Raw genomic sequence first — 22,292 nt, 5'->3', positions numbered from 1 at the left:
ACCGATTATAGCCTCTCCCGCCCCCCATGTATCTGACCTGCCTTCTCTCTGAGAGATGTCTCTAAGTCGCGTGGATAGGGAGATTCCCTGTATTTGTCCTAGACAATGTTTCAGCTTTGTCTAACGTAATGAAAGTTTACCAATGAAATCCAAACCCCAGGGCCTCACTTTTACGTCTCCCGAGAAAACAGCCGGCACCCCAGCACCACACTGGGGGATGGTACACACTCAGAGGGAAGAGTCCCCCACTGAGTCACCCTTACCCCTTCCTGCACCCCCCCTATATTTGTGGGGGAAGCCAGCCTCAGTTTATCTTTTTGGATCTTGACACAGGGTGGGACATCACCACTAAGGCTGCGAGTCTGTCATGGATTCAGTGACTTTCCAGGACTTCCGTGACTTCTGCAGCAGCCAGTGCGACTGACTCCAGGGCTGCCCGGGCAGTCCCTGGGCCAGCTGCACTGACTGCTGCTGGGGCAATCTCAGGCCACCGTGCCACCCCCCACTCCTGAGCACCAGCGGCATGCCACCAGCTGCGGTCCCAGGCCATGCACCCCCCACCCCACCCCACCCCCACCATCGAGCACCAGCGGTGGCCCCGGGCTGCTCGCTGCCCTGGAACACCTCTCCCCAAGATTCAGTCAGGGGCATATAGTACAAGTCATGGACAGGTCGTGGGCCGTGAATTTTTGTTTACTGCCCGTGACCCGTCCATGACTTTTACTAAAAATACCTGTGACTAAATCTTCACTTTAATCATCATCACTCCCTGCAGCAATAGCTAAAGGCCACAGATTAAGAGGCCAGTGTAAAGCTCGCCTTGCCTCGCCTCACCTGCTGGAGAAAAGGCCCCTGGGGTCAAGCATGGCCAGTACAGTGAGACTGCGAGTTACCTGCACTGGGGCACAGCTGGGTCGGGAAATCCTTAGGGAGATTCAGGGAGGGAAGGAGAGCAGGAGACAGGAACTCCAGCTACCATGGCACTGCAGCCAGCCCCCGCGGCCCTGGGCACCCACCTGCCTAGGATGTCATTAAAACGGGGATCCAGCTCGATGTTGTACTTGTCAATGTAGTCGTACAGATCCTCCGTTCCCAGCACTTTCGCGATCCGCACAAGCTGTGGGAGGGGAGAGAAAGAAGAACCACTAAATCCAACGGCCTGTATGCAAATCCAACCCGTGCAGCCAGGGTCACCGGGCCACATCTGGGCAGTACATGATTTTGCATACCAAGCCCAGCATCTGCGACCCAGCGGCAGAGCACAGAGACAGAAAGCGAGGCCTATCTGCAGTCCAGACCTCCCATCCCTGCAGGCTGGCCTTGCACCACTTGACTGCCTGACCCTGGGAACCTCCGTGCTAAGCACTGCAGGGCCAACACAGAGACAATGCACACGGTGCGGGGGGGGGGGGGGGGCTGCTCTGCCTTGGAAACAGAGCACATCTGTAGGGATCACCCCACCCTTCCCAACATTCCTCTGGGGGCTGCCCACTAATGGCAGATTTAAGGCACCCCAGTGAGGTGCCATACACCAGGCTCCTGCTTTCAGAGGTTAAGAGGGTGGGTTACAAGGCCTTCGGTCAGCATTCAACAGAGACGGACCATTAGCATCACTAATGCCAGCACACCCATGTTTACTGCTGCTCCCCCTCACTCAGAGGAGAGGGGAGCCCAGCGTAGGCTTCCTGAGGGCCCACGAAGGAACCTGGACCTGCGGGGTATCTGCAGAGAGCAGTGAGGGGTCTCTGCTCAGCTGCTGCTGACAGCAGAGGTGACCGGCCAGCTGAGACAAGTCAAGGGATACAAGGTACGGGGTGCAGGGGAGGTCCCAGGGCCTGGCTGACAGCAAGGTTTGAAAGGGCACTATGATTTCAGCTATGTCTACACTACAGAGCTGATGCCAGAAGAGCCCCCCAGCCTGGACACCGACAGGAAGAGACTTCCAGCCGGCGTAGGAACCCCACCCCCCGGAGCAGCGCTAGCTATGCCGACAGCCACTCTCATCTGTCGCCAGGGCTGCCCTTGTCGGCACAGCTGGTGGGTTGGCAGCACAGCTCTGGCGCCAGGGCAGGGGTTATATCACAGCCGTGCCAGGATACACCAAGGCCAGGAGTACGCCACACACTTACCTGGGGGTAACTACATCACTGAGGGGTGTGAAAAATCCACCCCCCGAGCGACGCGGTTACACCGACCTAGCCCCCCGTACACAGCGCTGCGGGCGGCAGAGCGTCTCCCATCAACACAGCTACCGAGGTGGAGCCGAGCTGGTGGAGAGCTGCCTCCCGCCGGCTTAGCGCATCTTCGCCAGACAGGCTACCGCGGGCAGCTCCACCAGTGCAAGTTTGCCGTTTAGACTTGACACTGGGGTTTGTCAGCCAAGACTGCCCGGCCCTTCGCTCAACCGGACGGCGCCTCTCCGCCTGTTCAGCGAGAGCAGTAACTTCTGAATGCCTTCTCCAGGCCATTTCAGGGAGCGCTCTCGGCTTCAACGGGCACAGCTCGAGCGGCGTGGGGGAAGATGGGGGGACACAGAGCCTCTGCCACCTGTTTAACAGAGCCACAGTCTCGAGCACCTTGGCAGTTGTCTATCGCTCAAAGAGCCAGGCGATGGCTGCCGTTAACACTCCCACCTCAGCCTCGCCCATCCTTCCGACAAAGTCGTTCAGTGTGTCAACACGTTCATCTCCCAAGAGAAACTACAGTGGTGGGAGAAGTGGGTACACACACGGCCCCTGGCATGCTGGAGGGGAGGGGCTGGGCTGGAGGGAGTCACTGAAATACACGGGGTATGGGAGGGTGGTACACAGGGAGCTTATGGGGGGGATGGAGGGATTCAACAAGCCCCTGCTACGTGCAAGGAGCTCAGCCCACCGAAGCAACAAAGGGTGTAACCAGGGCTTAATTTGTGCCAGGGCTGAGCCCTGGCACCTCTGAGCCCCGGCACCACTGGGCTTGTGGCTTCATGTATGAAAATAAAACAATTGCTTGAGCCCTGGCCCCCGCTTCATTACAAACGAAGCACTGGGTGCATCCCCTAGTTATCCTCGGGCGACTTGCACACACGAGGCTGCACGCACTGGGTGGATACTGTAGGGCTGCTTGGGCAGGTGGTTATTGCCCTGGTTCTCTGGAGGGCCGGTCTGCTGTCCTCGGATTGCTCCGGAGAACTGGTGGCTGGTCTGTATGGCAGCGGGTCTGCTCTAGGGTTGCTTGCAAGTGCAGGGCTGCTGGAGCAGATATTTTAGAGAACAGAGCACTGAAGCATTTCTTTAGGCCCCTCTCTCATCCACAGAGTCCCACCTGGTTTGTACAGAAAGACAGCTAGAGGGGAAAGGAGGGACTGTGTGGGCTCCTGCGCCCTGACACCCTCAGCTCACCTGGTCATAGTTATCATGGCCGTGGAAGAAGGGCTCCTTCCGGAAGATCATACTGGCCAACATGCAGCCCAAACTCCACATGTCCAAGCTGTAGTCATACATCTGGAAAAGCCAAGGGGAGAGAGGTGGGAGGCAGCAGCAGCTCCAGGCACTCCCAGCCAGCTACCCCGGCTCCAGAGAGCGATCATGCCCCGCCCTGCAGCACCACAAACCCCAAGGAGATCAGCCTCTGGCAGAGGACAGGGGCTGTCAGCTTGGCTGACAGCTCCAGTTCCAAGATGCCATTAGCCCAGGGAGCTCAGTCTCTTCTTCACAGGCCTGGGTTTCACCTGCATTTCATGTTCTCTCTTCTACCACCTTCCTTTCTCCTCCCAGAGGAGCCCACCCGGCGGTGTTGCACTCGTTTATATTCATTGCTTCACTTGCCTTCCCCACTCACTCACCCGCTCAGCATGGCCTCATCCTGGCCAGGTCCCCTCCCCTCCATTCATGGTAGCCCTTTCACCCCTTGGACAGATTCCAGTTTGGTGCCACAGTCTCTCTTCTCTCTGAGAATCAGCCCCAATCTCTTAACCTGCAACACCCCTTCCTAGGGGGAAGCTGCCCAGCCAGCGCTCAGCCCTGCATGGTGTGTCCGGGGGGACAGAACAGCTGCACTGGACCCTCTGCAGCCCCACCTTCTGCAAGTGTGTGTGTCCACTCCCCACAAGGAGACTCAGAGGAACAGGAGCCCTGTGCTGTACAAAGGGTGCACAATCACTGCAAGGACTGACACGGCCAGCAGCCGGCACTGTTCACCTGCTGGGCTTCTTAACGTACCTGGTAGTCTACCAAGAGCTCCGGTCCCTTGAAATACCTCGAGGCCACGCGAACATTGTACTCCTGCCCAGGATGATAGAACTCAGCCAGCCCCCAGTCTATCAGTCGCAGCTGTAGTGGGAAAGAGACAACGCCATTACCGGGCCAGGCCTTGAGCATCCTGTATACCCAGCACTCTGCCCTTCCCCAGCGGGATCCCAAGGCCAGGGAGACTCTGGAACTGCAGCAGAAAACCAGAAACTTTGCTTTTTCATCTGCTGTGATAATTGGGCCTACAAATGTACCCGACTTGTGAGTATACCTGTCAAACCTGTGAGAAAGTTTATGAAGAGTCACAGTAACTTAGAACCACAAATGCTGATGGGAAAAGGCGCAAATGGAGACAAAAACTGAATTAGCACAAACAAAAAGGGCCCCTGGATATAACTCAAGGACTGTGTTAAGATCATGCCTGGTAACCAGGAGAAGGGTGGGACCCGAAATCAGTGAACAAAATTGGAATGTCAGAAATTAGGCCTAATTGGTGAACAAAATAAGGAGGGGAAGGGAGGGGAAGGGTGGAGTGGGGTTTTCCACCCATTTCTCCCTTTTGGGGTCCTCAAAAGGAGACTTTTTGGGGAAAAGCTGACCTCTGTGACGCTGACTGCAAGACGAGAGGAGGGGAAAACGAAGCTTTACCATCATGGCTGCTGCCCCCACAGGCTACTGGGACCCCACTCGCCTTCATCCTAACCCAGAGAGATGTCCTGACCAGGCCAGGCCAGGCCACAGGGAAACTGATGACATCACCACCTCCACAGACTCTCGCTAAATCCTGAACACTTCATCTCCCCCTCTACCCCGACATGTCCTTTTCCTTCCCTGCCTTATTTCTTCTCTTTCCTAGCCCTCTCCTTTTGCCTTCTGTCTAATAAGAGTCTAACCTAGTCAGACAAGACTGAATATTTTGTGACCAGAAGGGCAGCTAAATGCAATGCCCTGAACAGCCCGATGCTGCTACAAAGTTTGTCAAGTCTCGGAGCAGCTGATCAAACCGTATGCTGTGCTTGTGTTTTCCAGCCACGAGGTTGCAAGTCAGAGTCAACATCAGAGACAGAAGCTGCATTTGCTATCTTTACTGCTCTTTTCATTCCCCTTGCGTGTGTGTTTGTCTTCATTTATCTTTCACGAAATGGAATTGGACTTTAGCAGCAGCAGCTCCAGCCCATCTCTACTGACTTCTCTCTTCCCCAAAAGAACAGTCATTACGATCTTAACACCAGCTAAGAGGCTGTCAGACCAGGGGCATTTTCCTTCTAAAAAATCTCTGTCCAGCTAAAGGGAAAGGGAACAAGGGATATTATTAAAATGAAAGCTTTACCTAACACCTGACATTTCAAATGCTTCAAATGGTTTTCCTTTTTTTCTGTATCCTTCATGAAAGGTTAAAAAGCACATCAGTGGGGTATTTGCCACGGGACTAAGCAGGCAGCTCTCTGCATACCAAACCCCAAACCTTGTTTAACACTGTTTAGAGTTGGACAGTTTCAGGGTCATGTTACACCTTTGACTCTTTGGGCCTATTTATTCCATCTGAATTAACAAAACACATCTGAGGATCTCAAAGCACTTTCTAAATGTGAACAAATTCCTAACAAGCTTCACAAACAGCCCCTTGAAATAAGTCAATATCAGCCCCAGTGGGGAAATAACTTGCCCAAAGCCCTGCAGTAAGTCAGAGGCAGAGCTGGGAAGGTGCTATGGATAAACTGAAGGGAAGCTGACCAGTAACAAAGTGACCCGGAGCAGGTGGCCTCACCTCCCCAGCAGAAGGAAGTGGAAAAGCACGGTCCCTGAGAGGTCGGGTAGAGAGAGAACATTCTTTCCCTGCTAATGATCACAGGAGTTTGCTGGCAATAGGTGGTTTTGCCCTTGACACACACCACTCGAGAATGACCAGCACGGCTCTCTGAGCAACTTCCCTTTGAAGTCCAGGGTTTTTTCCAAGGTCCCAGATGGCAGCTCACTACAAAGGCTCTGGAAGCAATCTAAAGTTACATTTACAAGCCCAAGTTACTCACAAACAGGTGGCAAATAAAACAAAGTTTACTAGATACAGGTGTCGTTTTTATGGGCACCTGTATCCCCAGACAAACAGGGGTGTTGCGGCACAGCTGCACATTCATCACCCCAGGCTGGAGCCTGCTGGAGACTAGCTACATCAAGGGCTGGTCAGTCTCCACCCAGGCAAGACTCCACTCAAACCCACTCGCTGCCTGCATACCACCAGCCCCCGTTTTCCCACTGCTGCCATGTCCCTCACTATAGGAAGTGGGAGCCTGATGTAAAACACGGCGAGAGACTGGAACATAGCACCGGGACAGGGCTGTGAGCACATTAGCTCCAAGGGGGTGGTGTCTCAGAGCAGCACGAACTCAACCGCCTCCTCCAAGGGAAGCAACGGTATGAAAACCACAGCTGAGCAAACTGCCGCTAAGTTTATGATCAGGATAGGCAAGGTGAGTAAATGAGCCTGAGGGAGCACAAAGCAGAAGCACGAGCAAATATGCACACGAGTGTGCAAGAGGAGGACTGTTTGCTCTGCTATTTTCAGGAGGTTTCTTTACTGGGACTTGGAAGCCGAGTTTGGAAGACAAAGCTAATGGTCTCTGCTCACTGCTGCATCAGATACCGTGGGTGGGCCTAGAAAGGTCAGATCAGCAGCCGCTTCTTTCCTCATCACACTACATCAAACACACACAACTGAGCTATCCGGTGCTGCTCAGCAGCGTCTCGCTCACCCACCCTAGCGCAGAGGCTAGGGAAAGAAAGGTACAGTTCAACTGCGGGATTTTTGTGGGCCAGCAGTCAAGCCAGCCTGTGGCAGGCCCCATCTTACCTTTCTGTGCTCATGGTCTATCATGACATTGTGTGGCTTGACATCTCGATGCATGACCCCCATACTGTGACAGTAATCCAGTGCCTGGGAACACAACAACAGAGGAGGTGTCACGTCACTGACTAGCAAATCCCTCTGCATACCTAGACACAGTAAGTGCACAGAGATACCAAGTTTAAGGTTTGGCAGCAGGGAGAGATTCACGGGCTGTGCTGGGAATTAGCCATGCAACCTCAGGAACTTCATGGGCTGAACACCCAGGCAGCAGGAAGAGCCATCACCGTTTCACTGACATGAACCCCGAGATCTGAGCTCCACACAGTCTCTGGGCTCTGTTCAGGAGTAAGCCCTTTTACTGCCCCAGATAAGCCCATAGGATTGATCACCCAACCAATACACTCCCATCTCTTGCTTCCAAAACACAACCATCCTCTCTGCATTCCTGCAGGAAGAAAACAACAGTCCTTTGTTATCGAAGTCACTCAGAGGTGGGCTCTGCCAGGATGCTCTATGAAACATCCCAGTCGCCACAGATGGCATTAAAGACTATAAAGTGGTCTGCACTTTGGCTGCCCCTGCTGCACTGTTGCCAGTTCCACCCCAGCCCTGATCTCGGGTTCCCAAGCTGACCCTTTGTGACGATGTGACCCAGCAGGGAGGGGAGAGTGTTGACCTGGGAATGTGCCCTGGGGATGGGAGACCTGAGAGCCTGTCACCTGAGCCAGGAGGGGGACGGGGAGGTAACACCTCTGCCCAGGAATGTGAAGACAGGCTGCAGAAGGGAGCCTGCTGGGGGGGTTTAGTTTCAGTTTGGGGCTGGGTGGAGGAACACAGGGAACCCCAGGGCTGGGGTCTAAGCTCCCTGCTCCCCCAGAAGGACTTGACTGAGGGGTCCATGGTGTACCCACAAGCTCTGTTTTGGACTGTGTTCCTGATGTCCAATAAACCTTCTGTTTTACTGGCTGGCTGAGAGTCTCAGTGAATCCCAGGAAGAGGGGTGCAGGGCCTGGACTCCCCCACACTCCGGGACAACTGGTAGCAGCAGTGGGATGCACTGCACCCCGTGAACGGCACTTCCTGCAGTAAGTGACTGGGGAACAGTAAAACGAAGGGGGAATGACGGGGACCGGGCATGCTGAAGAGTCAGAGAGAGACGGTTTCAGGGGGCGGTTAACCCCTGGGAGTGTGTGACCAGAGAGAAGGACTTTTGCAGTAACAGGGTCCCCCGGGGGATCACAGCGAGCAGTCCCAGGGGCGGAGGAGTCTGCAGCTCGACCCTGGCAAAGAGGTGGTGACCTCAAGAAGGACTGGCACACGAGGGGTTCTCCTTGGAAACGGCAGGGAGATGTACGCTAAACGCCTTAAGAGCGACCTGGTGGAGCTGTGCAGGCAGAGGGGGCTGCGCATCGGGAGGTCCACCAAGGAACAGCTGATTGCCCAGTTGGAGGAGAGGGATCACTTGGATGACCCGATCCCTGTCCCTGAGGGAAGCCGCCCGGTGGACGCAGCATGGGCCCTGCGGCCTGACCAGGCTGGGAGGGGTCAGACTGCTGTCCAGGACCTCCTGAGACCCTTCCTACCTATGCCTGGGGGAGGGGTTGGGGGAAGCCCAGCAAATACCGAGGGCACCCTGACCCCAGCAGCCAGCAGGGGATCCTCCCGGCGGAGCTCCCCATCCCTGGAGCGGATGCGGCTGGAATGGGAGAGGGAGATGAAAATGAGGGAGCTGGAGGATCATGAAAAACAACGTCAACATGAGGAGAAACAATGTAAACATGAGGAGAAGGAGAAGGAGAGGGAGCGTCAGGAGAAGGAGAGGGAGCGTCAGGAGAAGGAGAAACAAAGACAGCATGAACTGGAGCTGGCCAGGCTGAGGAGCAGTGGGGTCCCGGCTGCGGTGAGTGCGGGGGGACCCAAGACTGCAAGGAGCTTTGATAAGTGCTTCCTGGCCCAGCGGAAGGAGGGGGAGGACATAGATAGCTTCCTGACGGCCTTTGAGAATGCCTGTGAGATGCACAGGGTTGATCCTGCAGACAGGCTCCAGTTCCTCACCCCCTTACTGGACCCCAAGGCCGTGGAGGTATACAGCCGGATGACAGGGCCGGAGGCAGGGGACTATGAACTGTTCAAACAGGCCCTGCTCCATGAGTTTGGGCTGACCCCCGAGATGTACCGGAGAAGGTTCCAGAGTCAGTGTAAAACGCCTGAGGTCACCTACCTACAACTGGTCAACCGGATGCAGGGATATGCCCGCAAGTGGACAGCTGGGGCCCAAGCTAAAGAGGACCTGCTTGACCTAATCGTACTGGAGCAACTGTATGATCAGTGCCCATCCGACCTGAGGCTGTGGTTGGTGGACAAAAAGCTCGAGAACCCCCAGCACGCAGGGCAGCTGGCCGACGAGTTTGTGAACAGTCGGTCAGGGGGTAGCCGGGAGGAGTCCCAAAAGGACAGGCCCCCCCCCCCCCCGATGCAGAGAGAGAGTCACCATGGGGCCTCCCAGTGGGGAAATAGGGAGAACCCCCTCCAAAGGGGAACGCATGGCATCGGGCCCCTCCGACCCGCTCGAGGGGACCAACGTGACCTGAGCTGCTATCACTGTGGCCAGAGAGGCCACGTACGGACCCAGTGCCCCGGGCTCAGGGACAAACTGAGAAGACCCAACCTACCCAGGGTTAACTGGGTAGGGACCCAGCTGGACGAGGGGCAGATGGCTCAGGCAAGGGGGGCTGCCAGTTTACCACCTGCTCCGGAGGGAAGAGTACCCCAGGCCAGCTCCGCCAGAGGGCTGGAGGCTCTGGACTCAGGGTGCTCGGTTTACAGGGTGGGCGCGGGGCTGTCCCTCCGGAGAGAGTGCCTTGTTCCCCTGGAGGTGGATGGGAGGAAGGTCAATGGATACTGGGATACGGGCGCAGAGGTGACGCTGGCCCGGCCCGAGGTGGTGGCCCCAGATTGGGTGGTGCCCAACACCTACCTGACCCTGACAGGGGTGGGCAGGACCCCATTTAAGGTGCCCGTGGCAAGGGTACACCTGAAATGGGGGGCCGAGGGCCCCAAGGATGTGGGGGTACACCACCATTTGCCCACTGAAGTTTTGATGGGGGGAGACCTAGAGGACTGGCCAAGCAACCCCCAGACTGCCCTGGTTGTGACCCGTAGCCAGAGCTGGCGAGGGGCACTGCACCCTGACCTTGGGGAGGGTACCACACCGGAGGTGCAGGACCCTTCCCTGGTCGGGAGGGAGCGCCGAGGGGCACGGCTCAGAGAAGCTGAGGCCTCAGAACTGGCCACTGAGGGGGAACCGGGCCCCATCCCTTCCCCAGCCGCTGAGTTCCAGGCCGAGTTGAGGAAAGATCCCTCTTTGCGGAAGCTCAGGGACCTGGCCGACCTCAGGGTGGTACGGACCATGAGGAGAGGCTGCCAGGAGAGGTTCCTGTGGGAGAAGGGGTTCCTGTACCGAGAATGGGCTCCCACAAGGGAAGTAGAGTCCTGTGGGATCAGGAGGCAGCTGGTGGTCCCCCAGAAGTATCGCCGCAAGCTCCTGTCCCTGGCCCATGACATCCCCCTCGCAGGGCACCAGGGAATCCGGCGCACCCGGCAGAGGTTGCTACAGAACTTTTACTGGCCCGGGGTCTTTACCACGGTCTGGCAGTATTGCCGATCCTGTGACCCCTGTCAGAGGGTGGGGAAGGCCCGGGACAAGGGGAAAGCGGCTTTGAGACCTTTCCCCATCATAGAGGAGCCTTTCCAGAAGGTGGCCATGGACATCGTGGGGCCTCTCAGCAGGACGACCCCGTCGGGGAAGAAATACATTCTGGTGGTGGTAGATTTTGCCACCCGCTACCCTGAGGCAGTGCCCTTAGCTTCCATTGAAGCAGACACCGTGGCCGATGCGCTCCTGACCATTTTCAGCCGAGTGGGGTTCCCTAAGAAAGTCTTGACAGACCAAGGCTCCAACTTCATGTCGGCCCTGCTCCGGTGCTTGTGGGAGAAATGTGGGGTCCGGCACGACTGGGCCTCAGCGTATCACCCCCAGACCAATGGGCTGGTGGAGAGGTTCAATGGGACGCTAAAGATGATGCTGAAAACCTTTATGAACCAGCACCCGCAGGACTGGGACAAGTACTTACCGCACCTGCTGTTCGTGTACAGGGAGGTACCCCAGGAATCTACTGGATTTTCGCCTTTCGAACTGTTATATGGAAGGAGGGTGAGGGGCCCCCTGGACCTGATGAGAGACGAGTGGGAGGGGAAGGCCACTCCCGATGGAGAGTCAGTGGTGGAGTATGTCCTGATCTTCCGAGAGAGACTGGCTGAACTCATGGGCCTGGCCAGGGAGAATCTGGCCAGAGCCCAGAGGAAGCAGAAGGTCTGGTATGACCGCATGGCGTGGGACCCTGCCTACGCCACCGGGGATCAGGTGATGGTTCTCATCCCCGTGACAAAGAACAAACTACAGGCCGCCTGGGAGGGCCCTTTCAAGGTCGTCAAGCAGCTCAATGAGGTAAACTATGTGGTGGAGCTGTCGAACCGAGCGCACCACCGCCGCGTGTACCATGTGAATATGATGAAGCCATATTATGCCAGGGGGACTGTGGTGTTGGCTGTGTGTGGACATTGGGAGGAGCAGGGAGATGACCCTTTAGTAGATCTATTCCCTGGGACCAGAGCTGGTGCCCCCCTGGAAACAATTCCCCTCTCGGATCAGCTAACCCCTGCCCAGCAAGCTGAGGTCAGGGGGGTGCTGCATCCCTACCGACAGCTGTTTTCCAACCAGCCTGGACGCACTAATCTGACTGTCCACCGGGTGCTGACAGGGTCGCACCCGCCGATAAGATGCTCCCCCTTCCGAGTCACAGGGAAAACTGCTCAGGACCTGGAAAGAGAGGTCCAGGACATGCTGGCTTTGGGGGTGATCCAGACATCACCCAGCCCTTGGGCCTCGCCGGTGGTGCTGGTCCCCAAAAAAGATGGGTCAGTCTGGTTCTGTGTGGACTATCGGAAGCTCAATGCCATCACTGTATCTGATGCCTACCCCATGCCCAGGCTGGACGAGCTCCTAGACAAGCTGGGGGGAGCTTGGTACCTTACCACCATGGACCTTACAAAGGGCTACTGGCAAGTGCCGCTGGATGCAGATGCCCGGCTGAAATCGGCCTTTATCACCCCTCTGGGGCTCTAGGAGTTCCTGACCCTGCCTTTCGGCCTCAAGGGAGCGCCGGCCACCTTCCAGCGCCTAGTGGACCAGCTACTGAGGGGGATGGAGAGTTTTGCCGTTGCGTATATTGATGACATCTGTGTCTTTAGCCAGACCTGGGAGGACCACGTGTCCCAGGTTAGACAAGTGCTGGACCGACTCCAGGGGGCTGGGCTGACTGTAAAAGCGGAGAAGTGCAAGGTGGGGATAGCTGAAGTATCTTACCTGGGCCATTGGGTGGGGAGCGGCCGCCTAAAGCCGGAACCAGCCAAGGTGGAGGTGATCAGAGACTGGCCCGCTCCCCACACCAAAAAGCAGGTCCAAGCCTTTATTGGGACGGCAGGATACTACTGAAGATTTGTGCCCCACTTTAGCGCCATAGCCACCCCCATCACTGAGCTATGCAAGAAGGGGAAGCCAGACAAGGTGGTCTGGACCGAGCAGTGCCAGGAGGCTTTCCGGGCGCTGAAGGAGGCTCTGGTCAGTGGCCCAGTTCTGGCAAACCCAGACTTTGACAAGCCCTTTGTGGTGTTCACCAACGCCTCAGACACGGGACTGGGGGAGGTGTTAATGCAGGAGGATGAAAAGGGGGAGAGACACCCCATCGTGTACCTGAGCAAGAAGTTGCTACCCCGGGAGCAACACTACGCAGCCATCGAGAAGGAGTGCCTGGCCATGGTGTGGGCCCTCAAGAAACTAGAGCCCTATCTCTTCGGGCGACACTTCACCGTCTACACCGACCACTCTCCCCTGACCTGGCTGCACCAGATGTAAGGAGCCAACGCCAAGCTCCTGAGATGGAGCCTGCTCCTGCAGGATTACGACATGGACGTGGTCCACGTGAAGGGAAGTGCCAACCTGATAGCGGATGCGCTGTCCCGGAGAGGGGGCCCCGAACTTCCCTAGGTCACTGGTCAGCGTGACCCCGCTCAGTTCAGTCTCAAAGGGGGGAGAGATGTGACGCAGCAGAGAGGGGGGAGTGTTGACCTGGGAATGTGCCCTGGGGATGGGAGACCTGAGAGCCTGTCACCTGAGCCGGGAGGGGGAGGGGGAGGTAACACCTCTGCCCAGGAATGTGAAGACAGGCTGCAGAAGGGAGCCTGCTGGGGGGGTTTAGTTTCAGTTTGGGGCTGGGTGGAGGAACACAGGGAACCCCAGGGCTGGGGTCTAAGCTCCCTGCTCCCCCAGAAGGACTTGACTGAGGGGTCCAGGGTATACCCACAAGCTCTGTTTTGGACTGTGTTCCTGTTGTCCAATAAACCTTCTGTTTTACTGGCTGGCTGAGAGTCTCAGTGAATCCCAGGAAGAGGGGTGCAGGGCCTGGACTCCCCCACACTCCGGGACACCTTTGGCCCAGGGGTTAGTGCTCTGCAGCACCGTGCAAAACTCCCTGGTTCAATTCTCAGTCCCAGACTCTCACTGGCCCAGCCCAGTGCCAAGGGTGAGACCTAGGTTTCATTTCTCTCTTGCTTCTCAAGCCCACGCATTCAGATATCCCTTCACAGGGGCCTCCTGTGACCAAGGAGCTGCGCAACGGGATTCCAGCCAGTCAATGGCGGCAATGCGGGACCAGGTGACACCTAGATAAAGCGCTGACACCCCCCCTTCACACTGGCCAGTCAGCTTAGAAAGCCCCATGCTGGCTGCTTGCATCTAACACCAACCCTGATACTGGGCCTGAAGCGGGGAAGGAGGATGGATGGCTTCTCAGGGTCACAGGACCTCAACGAGTCAGTGACTTTGGGACCTCCACATCCTGAGACATAGTCCCACTCACCAACAAACTCTACAGCCTGCTTTATCTGCCCGGGCTGGGATTTACCTGTGAGCGCCTTGTGTTGCTGCTCAAGAAGCCATCATGTGTGGCTAGCAGGCACCAGCTAAGTGGCTGCTGTTCCCTGCCTTTGCATTCTGACTACAGGGAGGAGACGTAGCACCTCACCCCAGATCACTTCCGATATAGAGCACCCCCCATCACCTTAGGAAGTTAGGGTGCGTCTCCAGGAAGATAGGCGAGGTCCCTGCCCTGCTGCAGGAGTTCCTCTGTCTCGGGGCACTCACCTTTAGGATTTCATACATGTAGAATCGAATGTCGAAGTCAGATAGTGTCTGATACAATTGCTGCAAGCAAGGAATGGGAGAGCAGTTACTGAAACGCCCCCACGCTTGTGCACAGCATCTTGTCGTCTCCTGTAAGAGCTCTGGGGCAGTGACATGCACGTCTATTGGCATGACAGCACCACTGCACACCACGTAGCAAGTCAGGGGCTCGCTAGCCCCCTGCACAACCGCAGGAATTGCACACACAGAGGAGAACTTTCATGCCCAGACCTCAGGCCCTGAAACTCCAGGCCTGGCCAACCAACTGGGAATGCTCCTGGATGGGGCCCAGGGAGAGAAGCAATCTCGAAGGACTGGGTCCGGACTCAGGCCATTCTGGGCTCTTAAGATGGTAACCCTCACCCTGGTAGGTCTCTAGTGCACAGCCCACAGGGCCTGCTTCGTGCCCCAACTGTTACAACCAGGAATGATCAATACCAGGGATCTCAAACTCAAATCAACACAAGGGCCACATGAGGACTAGTACATTGGCCTGAGGGCCTCATCACTGAAACCTTTTCATACAACGATACAAAAGTATAGTCAAAAATGAAAACAATGAAGAGTAATATAGCGTGCTATTAAAAGTCAATGTATTAACTTTTTAAAAACTGTAATGCGAAGAGGGGTTTTAATAAAATATAAACACCTGTAACTATTCCTTATGCGGTCAGTAACACTGATGATGATCCACACTAACAGTCTATCAACATCGCTGTAATGGCAGGAACTTTTAAAAGTAACTATCCATACAAAATACACTGCCACTTTTAACAAACATTCTTCCCAACTACGCACAGCAAAGAATCATACATGCTGAACTTCATACCTCAGACTGCTTGTCTAGTCCATGAGGCCCCGCCCCTGCCCCGCTTCTTCCAACTCCTTCCCCAAAGTCCCCGCCCCAACTCCAACCCCTTCCCCAAATCCCGGCCCCAGCCCCGCCTCTTCTCTGCCTCCTCCCCAAGTGTGCTGCGTCCCCGCTCCTCCCCACCTCCTGAAAAGTCCTAAACAATGCCAAACAGCTGTTTGGCTGCAGGAAATGCTGGGAAGTAGGCAGAGGAGCGGGGACGCGGTGCACTCAGGGGGTTGGGTTGGGGGGGAGCTTGGCTGCCAGTAGAGTTGCGCATATGGCGGGCCGCAGGAAATAACTCTGCAGGCCACATGCAGCCCACATGTTTGAGACCCCTCATCAATACCAACAGAAGAGGAACTGAACCCACAAACTGGTCAACCTCACATTCCATGGATGCCTTCATCCGCACTCCACTACTCCCAGATCGTGAAATGGAGGTAGAGCAGATGGCCCAAGATGCTCCTGTCCTAGGCCTAGGAACAGGGAAAACTTGGTCCTACTAGATCCTGGCACTGAGGATGGAGTGAGAACATCACTTCTCAAACTGCCCTGCACCATGACCCCCTTCTGACAACAAAAATTACTACACGACCCCAGGAGGGGGGACCAAAGCCCATGGGGGATGGGGGGCAAAGCTGAAGCCCAAGGGCTTCTGCCTTGGGCGGGGAGCATGTAACCTTAGCCCTGGGCAGTGGGGCTCAAGCTTCGGCTTCAGCCCTGGGCAGTGGGGCTTGGGCCCTGGACCCCAGCAAGTCTAACGTCAGCCTTGGCAACCCCATTAAAATGGGGTCGTGACCCACTTTGGCGTCCCGACTCACAGTTTGAGAACCCCTGAGGTAGAAGAACCAGGATGGAAAAAGAATGCACGACTGTGCTGAAACAACCCACAGAGGGCAGATGGCACCTGTCTGAGACAGGTCAGAGATGAGCCCCTTGGCACACAGGAAAGAATCATAGAATCATAGAATATCAGGGTTGGAAGGGACCCCAGAAGGTCATCTAGTCCAACCCCCTGCTCAAAGCAGGACCAATTCCCAGTTAAATCATCCCAGCCAGGGCTTTGTCAAGCCTGACCTTAAAAACCTCTAAGGAAGGAGATTCTACCACCTCCCTAGGTAACGCATTCCAGTGTTTCACCACCCTCCTAGTGAAAAAGTTTTTCCTAATATCCAATCTAAACCTCCCCCACTGCAACTTGAGACCATTACTCCTTGTTCTGTCATCTGCTACCATTGAGAACAGTCTAGAGCCATCCTCTTTGGAACCCCCTTTCAGGTAGTTGAAAGCAGCTATCAAATCCCCCCTCATTCTTCTCTTCTGCAGGCTAAACAATCCCAGCTCCCTCAGCCTCTCCTCATAACTCATGTGTTCCAGTCCCCTAATCATTTTTGTTGCCCTTCGCTGGACTCTCTCCAATTTATCCACATCCTTCTTGAAGTGTGGGGCCCAAAACTGGACACAGTACTCCAGATGAGGCCTCACCAATGTCGAATAGAGGGGAACGATCACGTCCCTCGATCTGCTCGCTATGCCCCTACTTATACATCCCAAAATGCCATTGGCCTTCTTGGCAACAAGGGCACACTGCTGACTCATATCCAGCTTCTCGTCCACTGTCACCCCTAGGTCCTTTTCCGCAGAACTGCTGCCTAGCCATTCGGTCCCTAGTCTGTAGCTGTGCATTGGGTTCTTCCGTCCTAAGTGCAGGACCCTGCACTTATCCTTATTGAACCTCATCAGATTCCTTTTGGCCCAATCTTCCAATTGGTCTAGGTCCTTCTGTATCCTATCCCTCCCCTCCAGCGTATCTACCACTCCTCCCAGTTTAGTATCATCCGCAAATTTGCTGAGAGTGCAATCCACACCATCCTCCAGATCATTTATGAAGATATTGAATAAAACCGGCCCCAGGACCGACCCTTGGGGCACTCCACTTGACACCGGCTGCCAACTAGACATGGAGCCATTGATCACTACCCGTTGAGCCCGACAATCTAGCCAGCTTTCTACCCACCTTATAGTGCATTCATCCAGCCCATACTTCCTTAACTTGCTGACAAGAATACTATGGGAGACCGTGTCAAAAGCTTTGCTAAAGTCAAGAAACAATACATCCACTGCTTTCCCTTCATCCACAGAACCAGTAATCTCATCATAAAAGGCGATTAGATTAGTCAGGCATGACCTTCCCTTGGTGAATCCATGCTGGCTGTTCCTGATCACTTTCCTCTCATGCAAGTGCTTCAGGATTGATTCTTTGAGGACCTGCTCCATGATTTTTCCAGGGACTGAGGTGAGGCTGACTGGCCTGTAGTTCCCAGGATCTTCCTTCTTCCCTTTTTTAAAGATTGGCACTACATTAGCCTTTTTCCAGTCATCCGGGACTTCCCCGGTTCGCCACGAGTTTTCAAAGATAATGGCCAGTGGCTCTGCAATCACAGCCGCCAATTCCTTCAGCACTCTCGGATGCAACTCGTCCGGCCCCATGGACTTGTGCACGTCCAGCTTTTCTAAATAGTCCCTAACCGCCTCTATCTAAAGAGAGGGGGTCTGACTGTAACATCAAGGAGACACTGGGGTTAAAGGACACTTCCCACTGAAAATAACACCAATGGGGACAGAGAGGGGCCTAACCACTACGTCACTCTCACAACACATACTAATAATAGAATCATAGACGATTATGACTGGAAGAGACCTCAGGTGGTCATCTAGTCCCACCCTCTGGTCAGACACACTTGTTTTTCCATTTTGAACCCGTTGGAGGCCTTGTCCCCGGGTCCGAATAAAATAATGCTCATTTGGCCAACTGCATTAGGTGCCTGTCAGCTTCCTCAAAGCATCACATACAGGCCCCTGCCAGAGACAGGACACAGGGCAGAGGTAGGCTACCCCTCTGAACAGTGTAACAGAGCTGGAGGGATACCAGCAAGATCAATCCAGTGCAGCAATTCCTATCCCATGCATCAAGCTCCTGGGTTCCTCCCCCAGATTTTAAGCCCCTTCAGTCAACAGCAAGAGCACATCCCTGAGGGGGTCGGTGATGACTCCAGGTCACAGAGTCAGCATTTCTCAACCCACCTGCACTGAAGGGTGACAGTAACCATTTCTGTGGCCTTGTTGGGCTCGGAAGCAGAGGCCCGCTCGAGGCCTTCCCCTCCCCTGCATGAGGCAATGAGGGGCTGGGCACAGAAGTTATGTACTGGGCAGGAATCCGAGCATGACCTGATATTACAGGGAACATCTGCAAGTGGCTGGAGGTCACTTACCTTGAAGTCTGTGTTGTTGACATGTTCAAAGACCAGGGCAGGCGTGCGAGACTGTGAGGCAGCACCAGCCATTCCAAGGCAGAGAAAGAAAAGAAAGTGGTTTAGTCCTGCACACAGACAACAGAGCCAGCCAGGGGTTTAGCAAGGCAGATACAAGAAGCAGGTCTCTTGCCCTGTTTAGGGCCCAGAGCCCTTCACTAGCCACAGTGTGCTCCCATCTCAGTAGTGCTCTCCCTCTCAAAGGGTCCTGAGGAGCTTCACGCGCAGCGTTACACTGCACACAGCTACACTAGAGAACTGGACTGGAAAGCCACCTGCGCCAGGATCATCTCCAGTTGTGTGTCTAGTGCCCAGCGTTAAGGTATTCCACACACCATAACACAAAAACGCACATGCACACATAGATATTAATCACTTCACCAGCCAATGAAATGCAGCCACCTCTGGGGTGAGATGCAGCAAGTACTTAACAGCAATACTACAAAGCAGTTTAGGGCAGGCATGAAGGAAAACGCTGCATCCAACTGAGGTCTGATTTATCCCAGCGGTGCCCACCAGCACTGCTGCGGTCAGTGTACAGCTCTGCTCCGAGACGCCACCTGGTGACTCCCAGCTTTGCCCTCTTTTGGCAGCTTCCAGATCCTGCATGCTCAGCTTTCACATGAAAAAACAACTGTTTGGTTGCCAGAAGCACACATTTCCCTTCGACTCTCCAACGCCAGCCAGACTCCTCCTGTTTCCCACATCACCACTGGGACTAAGGCGCCTGCAGCAGGAACCGAGCTGGCAAGTCTGCTGTTGACGCACAGGGCAGAATGGAACCCTGCTGACTCCCAGAGTTGCCCTGGCTCGGTGGGGACGGGGGGAGTAAATGCTCCTTTGGCCAGTACCAGAGGCAGGTGTGACAGACAAAGGAGGCTGCCATGGGGCATAAGAAGTGAACAGTTATTCTGTTGTCACTTTTCTGATCGTAACCTCACTTTAAGCCCAGCCAGTGCTTCCAACACGAACCCCTCTTTGCAAGGGGTCAGCAAGAGCATGCCATGCTACAAAGATCACATCTGTTCCCTTATTGTAACGTGCTACATTAAAGGTGTCAGTCCAGGAGCAAGTGTCCAGTTCAAGACAACCAGCCCGTCTATAGAACCATCCAGAGCCAGAGCCTGAACAGGCCTGTTTCTCCGCCATCCCCCGCGAAGCCGTCAGCGCAGCCCATGCCAAGCGTGGGAAGTGCCACCTAAAGCACAGACAGAAGCACTGGGGTGCAGTATCCTGCAGCCTCACTTGCCCGTTAACAAACTAGAAGGGCTCCCAAGGGGGCACCTTCAAAATCAGCTTGTTATTGACCTGCAGGTTAGTGGGCAAGGCAGAGTCGCCCACCAGAGACCCACAAAATGGGGCAAGAGAGCAGATGCTCCAAAGGGTAAACATCTCAGCTAATATAAGGTGACCTGGGGATACTCACTCCCCCCCGGACACAAAACCTCCTTTACCTGGGTGCTAGAGGGCTGCACAGAGGCCCCACCTGTTACCCCCAAGGCTCCTGAAACAGCCAGAGGGATCACTGCAGCAGTGGAAGAGTCTTCCCCCACCACCCATGACTAGAGGGCTGAACATATGGCCCTGACAGCTCTCCCTGCCCATAACTCCCTGTATGGGAGGTATGCTGCTGCCACAAGGCCAAGAAACATGTTCCAGCTCAGCCACAAGTCACTGGGCTTGATGTAGGAATCACTGGGTGAAACCACGGCCGGCATTTGTCACCGCAGACTAGGCCACTAGGATTCCTTCTCATCTTCAACCCCTTCCCTTCCAGCCCATGCTCCTTACCACGGGGTCTTTGACTATATCTAGCAGACTGATAATATTGGGGCCTCCTCGGAGATTCTCCAGGATCTTAATCTCACGCTTGATTTTCTTCTTTTTTACTGGCTACAAAAGAGAAAATAAGAGGGTTACCACCAGACAGACCTCACTGGACCTGTTTGCCACAATGACTTGGGTAGACAGCAGGGAAAACCTACATGGAGGATATGGGCTGAAGACAGCAGACCCCATCCAGTCTCTGAAGTGCTGTTCAGTCTGCACTCCTCCCCACGGAGAAGGGAGCTGCCGTAACACATTGTGTGTGGTGTGGAGCCATTGAAACAATGAGCTGCAATCAGGTTTCATCGTCCTGGGAGTGAGGACACAGTTACTGTTTCTCCTCTGGGCGGTGGGTAGCTGCACTGGTCTCAGCTTGTGAATTTAGTCCTGGATTGTCAGGGCTGCTGTGACGTACTGAGATGGCAACTGAGGAGCCTCAGTGCTCACCCGCCACAGCATTCATGAACTCCACACACAGCACCACTGAGATGCAGCCATCTCGGGGGAGGGGAGCAGACGTTTCGGCCAAGTATATCATAAGAACATAAGAACGGCCATACTGGGTCAGACCAAAGGTGCCAGGGCCAGGGGCCCCAGAGGGAATGGACAGAACAGGGAATCCTCCAGTGATCCCTCCCCTGTCGCTCATTCCCAGCTTCTGGCAAACAGAGGCCAGGGACACCATCCCTGCCCATCCTGGCTAACAGCCATTGACGGCCCTGCCCTCCCTGAGCTCACCTCGTTCTTCTTTGAACCCTGCTCTAGTCATGGCCAACCTCTGCTGCTACTTTAGTTTTAGATCACAGCAACAACAAGGCCTGGTGCATCTGGGAGTGAGTGAGAGTGAGTGTGTGTGTCCCGTAGCACCTCCAAGTGGGGCAGAGACTGGCACATGTTAATAGACACCCCGCCCAACCTCAGAAGCTATGTCAGTGAGTGCCAGGTAAGTGGATGGTGGAGAAGAGAGGCAAAGAGGGCACATGTGGGGTTTAAATATGAGGAGGAGCACAGAATTTCCCTTCAGTCACCGGGGAATGTGCGCTGATCTTCCTGCCTCTCCCATGGACTCTTCATCACATCAGCTCTCTGAGCTGCGGGTAGAGAGAGGAGGACAGGACAGACAAAGAAAAGTTCTCCCTTCCTGTCTCATAACTACAGCCTTCCTCAGCAAAGGATCCATCACCCAAAGATCAATAGCACAGACCTCAAATACACAGGGAAAGGGTGAACAAGAAGCACCAGGTGGGGAACAGGATGGGGTTCAAGGCCCCCTGCCCAACATACCCACCTTAAGGATTTTCACCACAACTTTTTCATTGTTCGTGATGTTGATGGCTTCAAAGACTTCACTGTATTTGCCACGGCCAAGTTTCCGCACAAGCTGGTAGTCATCTTGGTTGCTGTACAAAAAGAGAAGATGAAGGAGGAGAACCCAGGTCAGAACCAAACACTGGGTCATTTTCAGAGAGCAGTTCTCCCAAAGATTCTGGTGAGGGCAAGAGAACTGGGAGCTGTTCTATAGCATATAGGGCTTCACAAATGTACCCACAAATCCTAGACCTGGTGAAAAGCAGCTGCCATTGCAAAGGAATACTGCTCTCTTGTGTACCTCAAAAGGACTCAGAGGGCTTTATGATTAGATACTAACAGAGAACACTTCACTCACCCACTGAAATACAACCTTCTCTGGGATGGGACACAACAGCTTGTGACGAAGTGGGACTGTTCTTAATGTTTCCTCTGAATACTGTAGGGGTGCCTCAGTTTCCCCTATGCATTTCTTAAGTCTCTAGGGGGTGGGATAAGGGGGTGTAATTGTTGCAGAGCAAAGGGCCAGTGTACATAAATGGCCGACACTCTGTCTCCTGGCAACTGATGGCCTGGACTCTTCCCCGCTGCAAGGTGATAGCTAAAGGTGACAAATCAG

At 54.8% G+C, this 22,292-nt stretch overlaps 1 protein-coding gene across 6 annotated transcripts in view; it reads right to left on the bottom strand.

The window, feature by feature from the left end:
- Positions 1–22,292, bottom strand: part of LOC140906250 (casein kinase II subunit alpha) — a 66,093-nt gene that overhangs the window by 3,239 nt on the left and 40,562 nt on the right. For 4 of the 6 annotated variants that reach the window (XM_073329850.2, XM_073329854.2, XM_073329852.2 and 1 more), the window contains 8 exons: positions 21,654–21,765; positions 20,330–20,431; positions 18,500–18,550; positions 14,336–14,395; positions 7,078–7,161; positions 4,200–4,310; positions 3,381–3,482; positions 1,017–1,117 (listed from right to left, as the gene is read on the bottom strand). In XM_073329850.2, the coding sequence (XP_073185951.1) occupies positions 1,017–1,117; positions 3,381–3,482; positions 4,200–4,310; positions 7,078–7,161; positions 14,336–14,395; positions 18,500–18,550; positions 20,330–20,431; positions 21,654–21,765 (723 nt within the window). The remainder of the gene's footprint in view (positions 1–1,016; positions 1,118–3,380; positions 3,483–4,199; positions 4,311–7,077; positions 7,162–14,335; positions 14,396–18,499; positions 18,551–20,329; positions 20,432–21,653; positions 21,766–22,292) is intronic. The other 2 variants (XM_073329855.2, XM_073329856.2) reach the window with 2 other exon arrangements.

Source organism: Lepidochelys kempii, chromosome 2 (genome assembly GCF_965140285.1).
Source record: "Lepidochelys kempii isolate rLepKem1 chromosome 2, rLepKem1.hap1, whole genome shotgun sequence".
NCBI lineage: Eukaryota > Metazoa > Chordata > Testudines > Cheloniidae > Lepidochelys > Lepidochelys kempii.
Note: the sequence above shows the minus strand (reverse complement) of the source record. Positions and strands in the feature narration are given on the sequence as shown.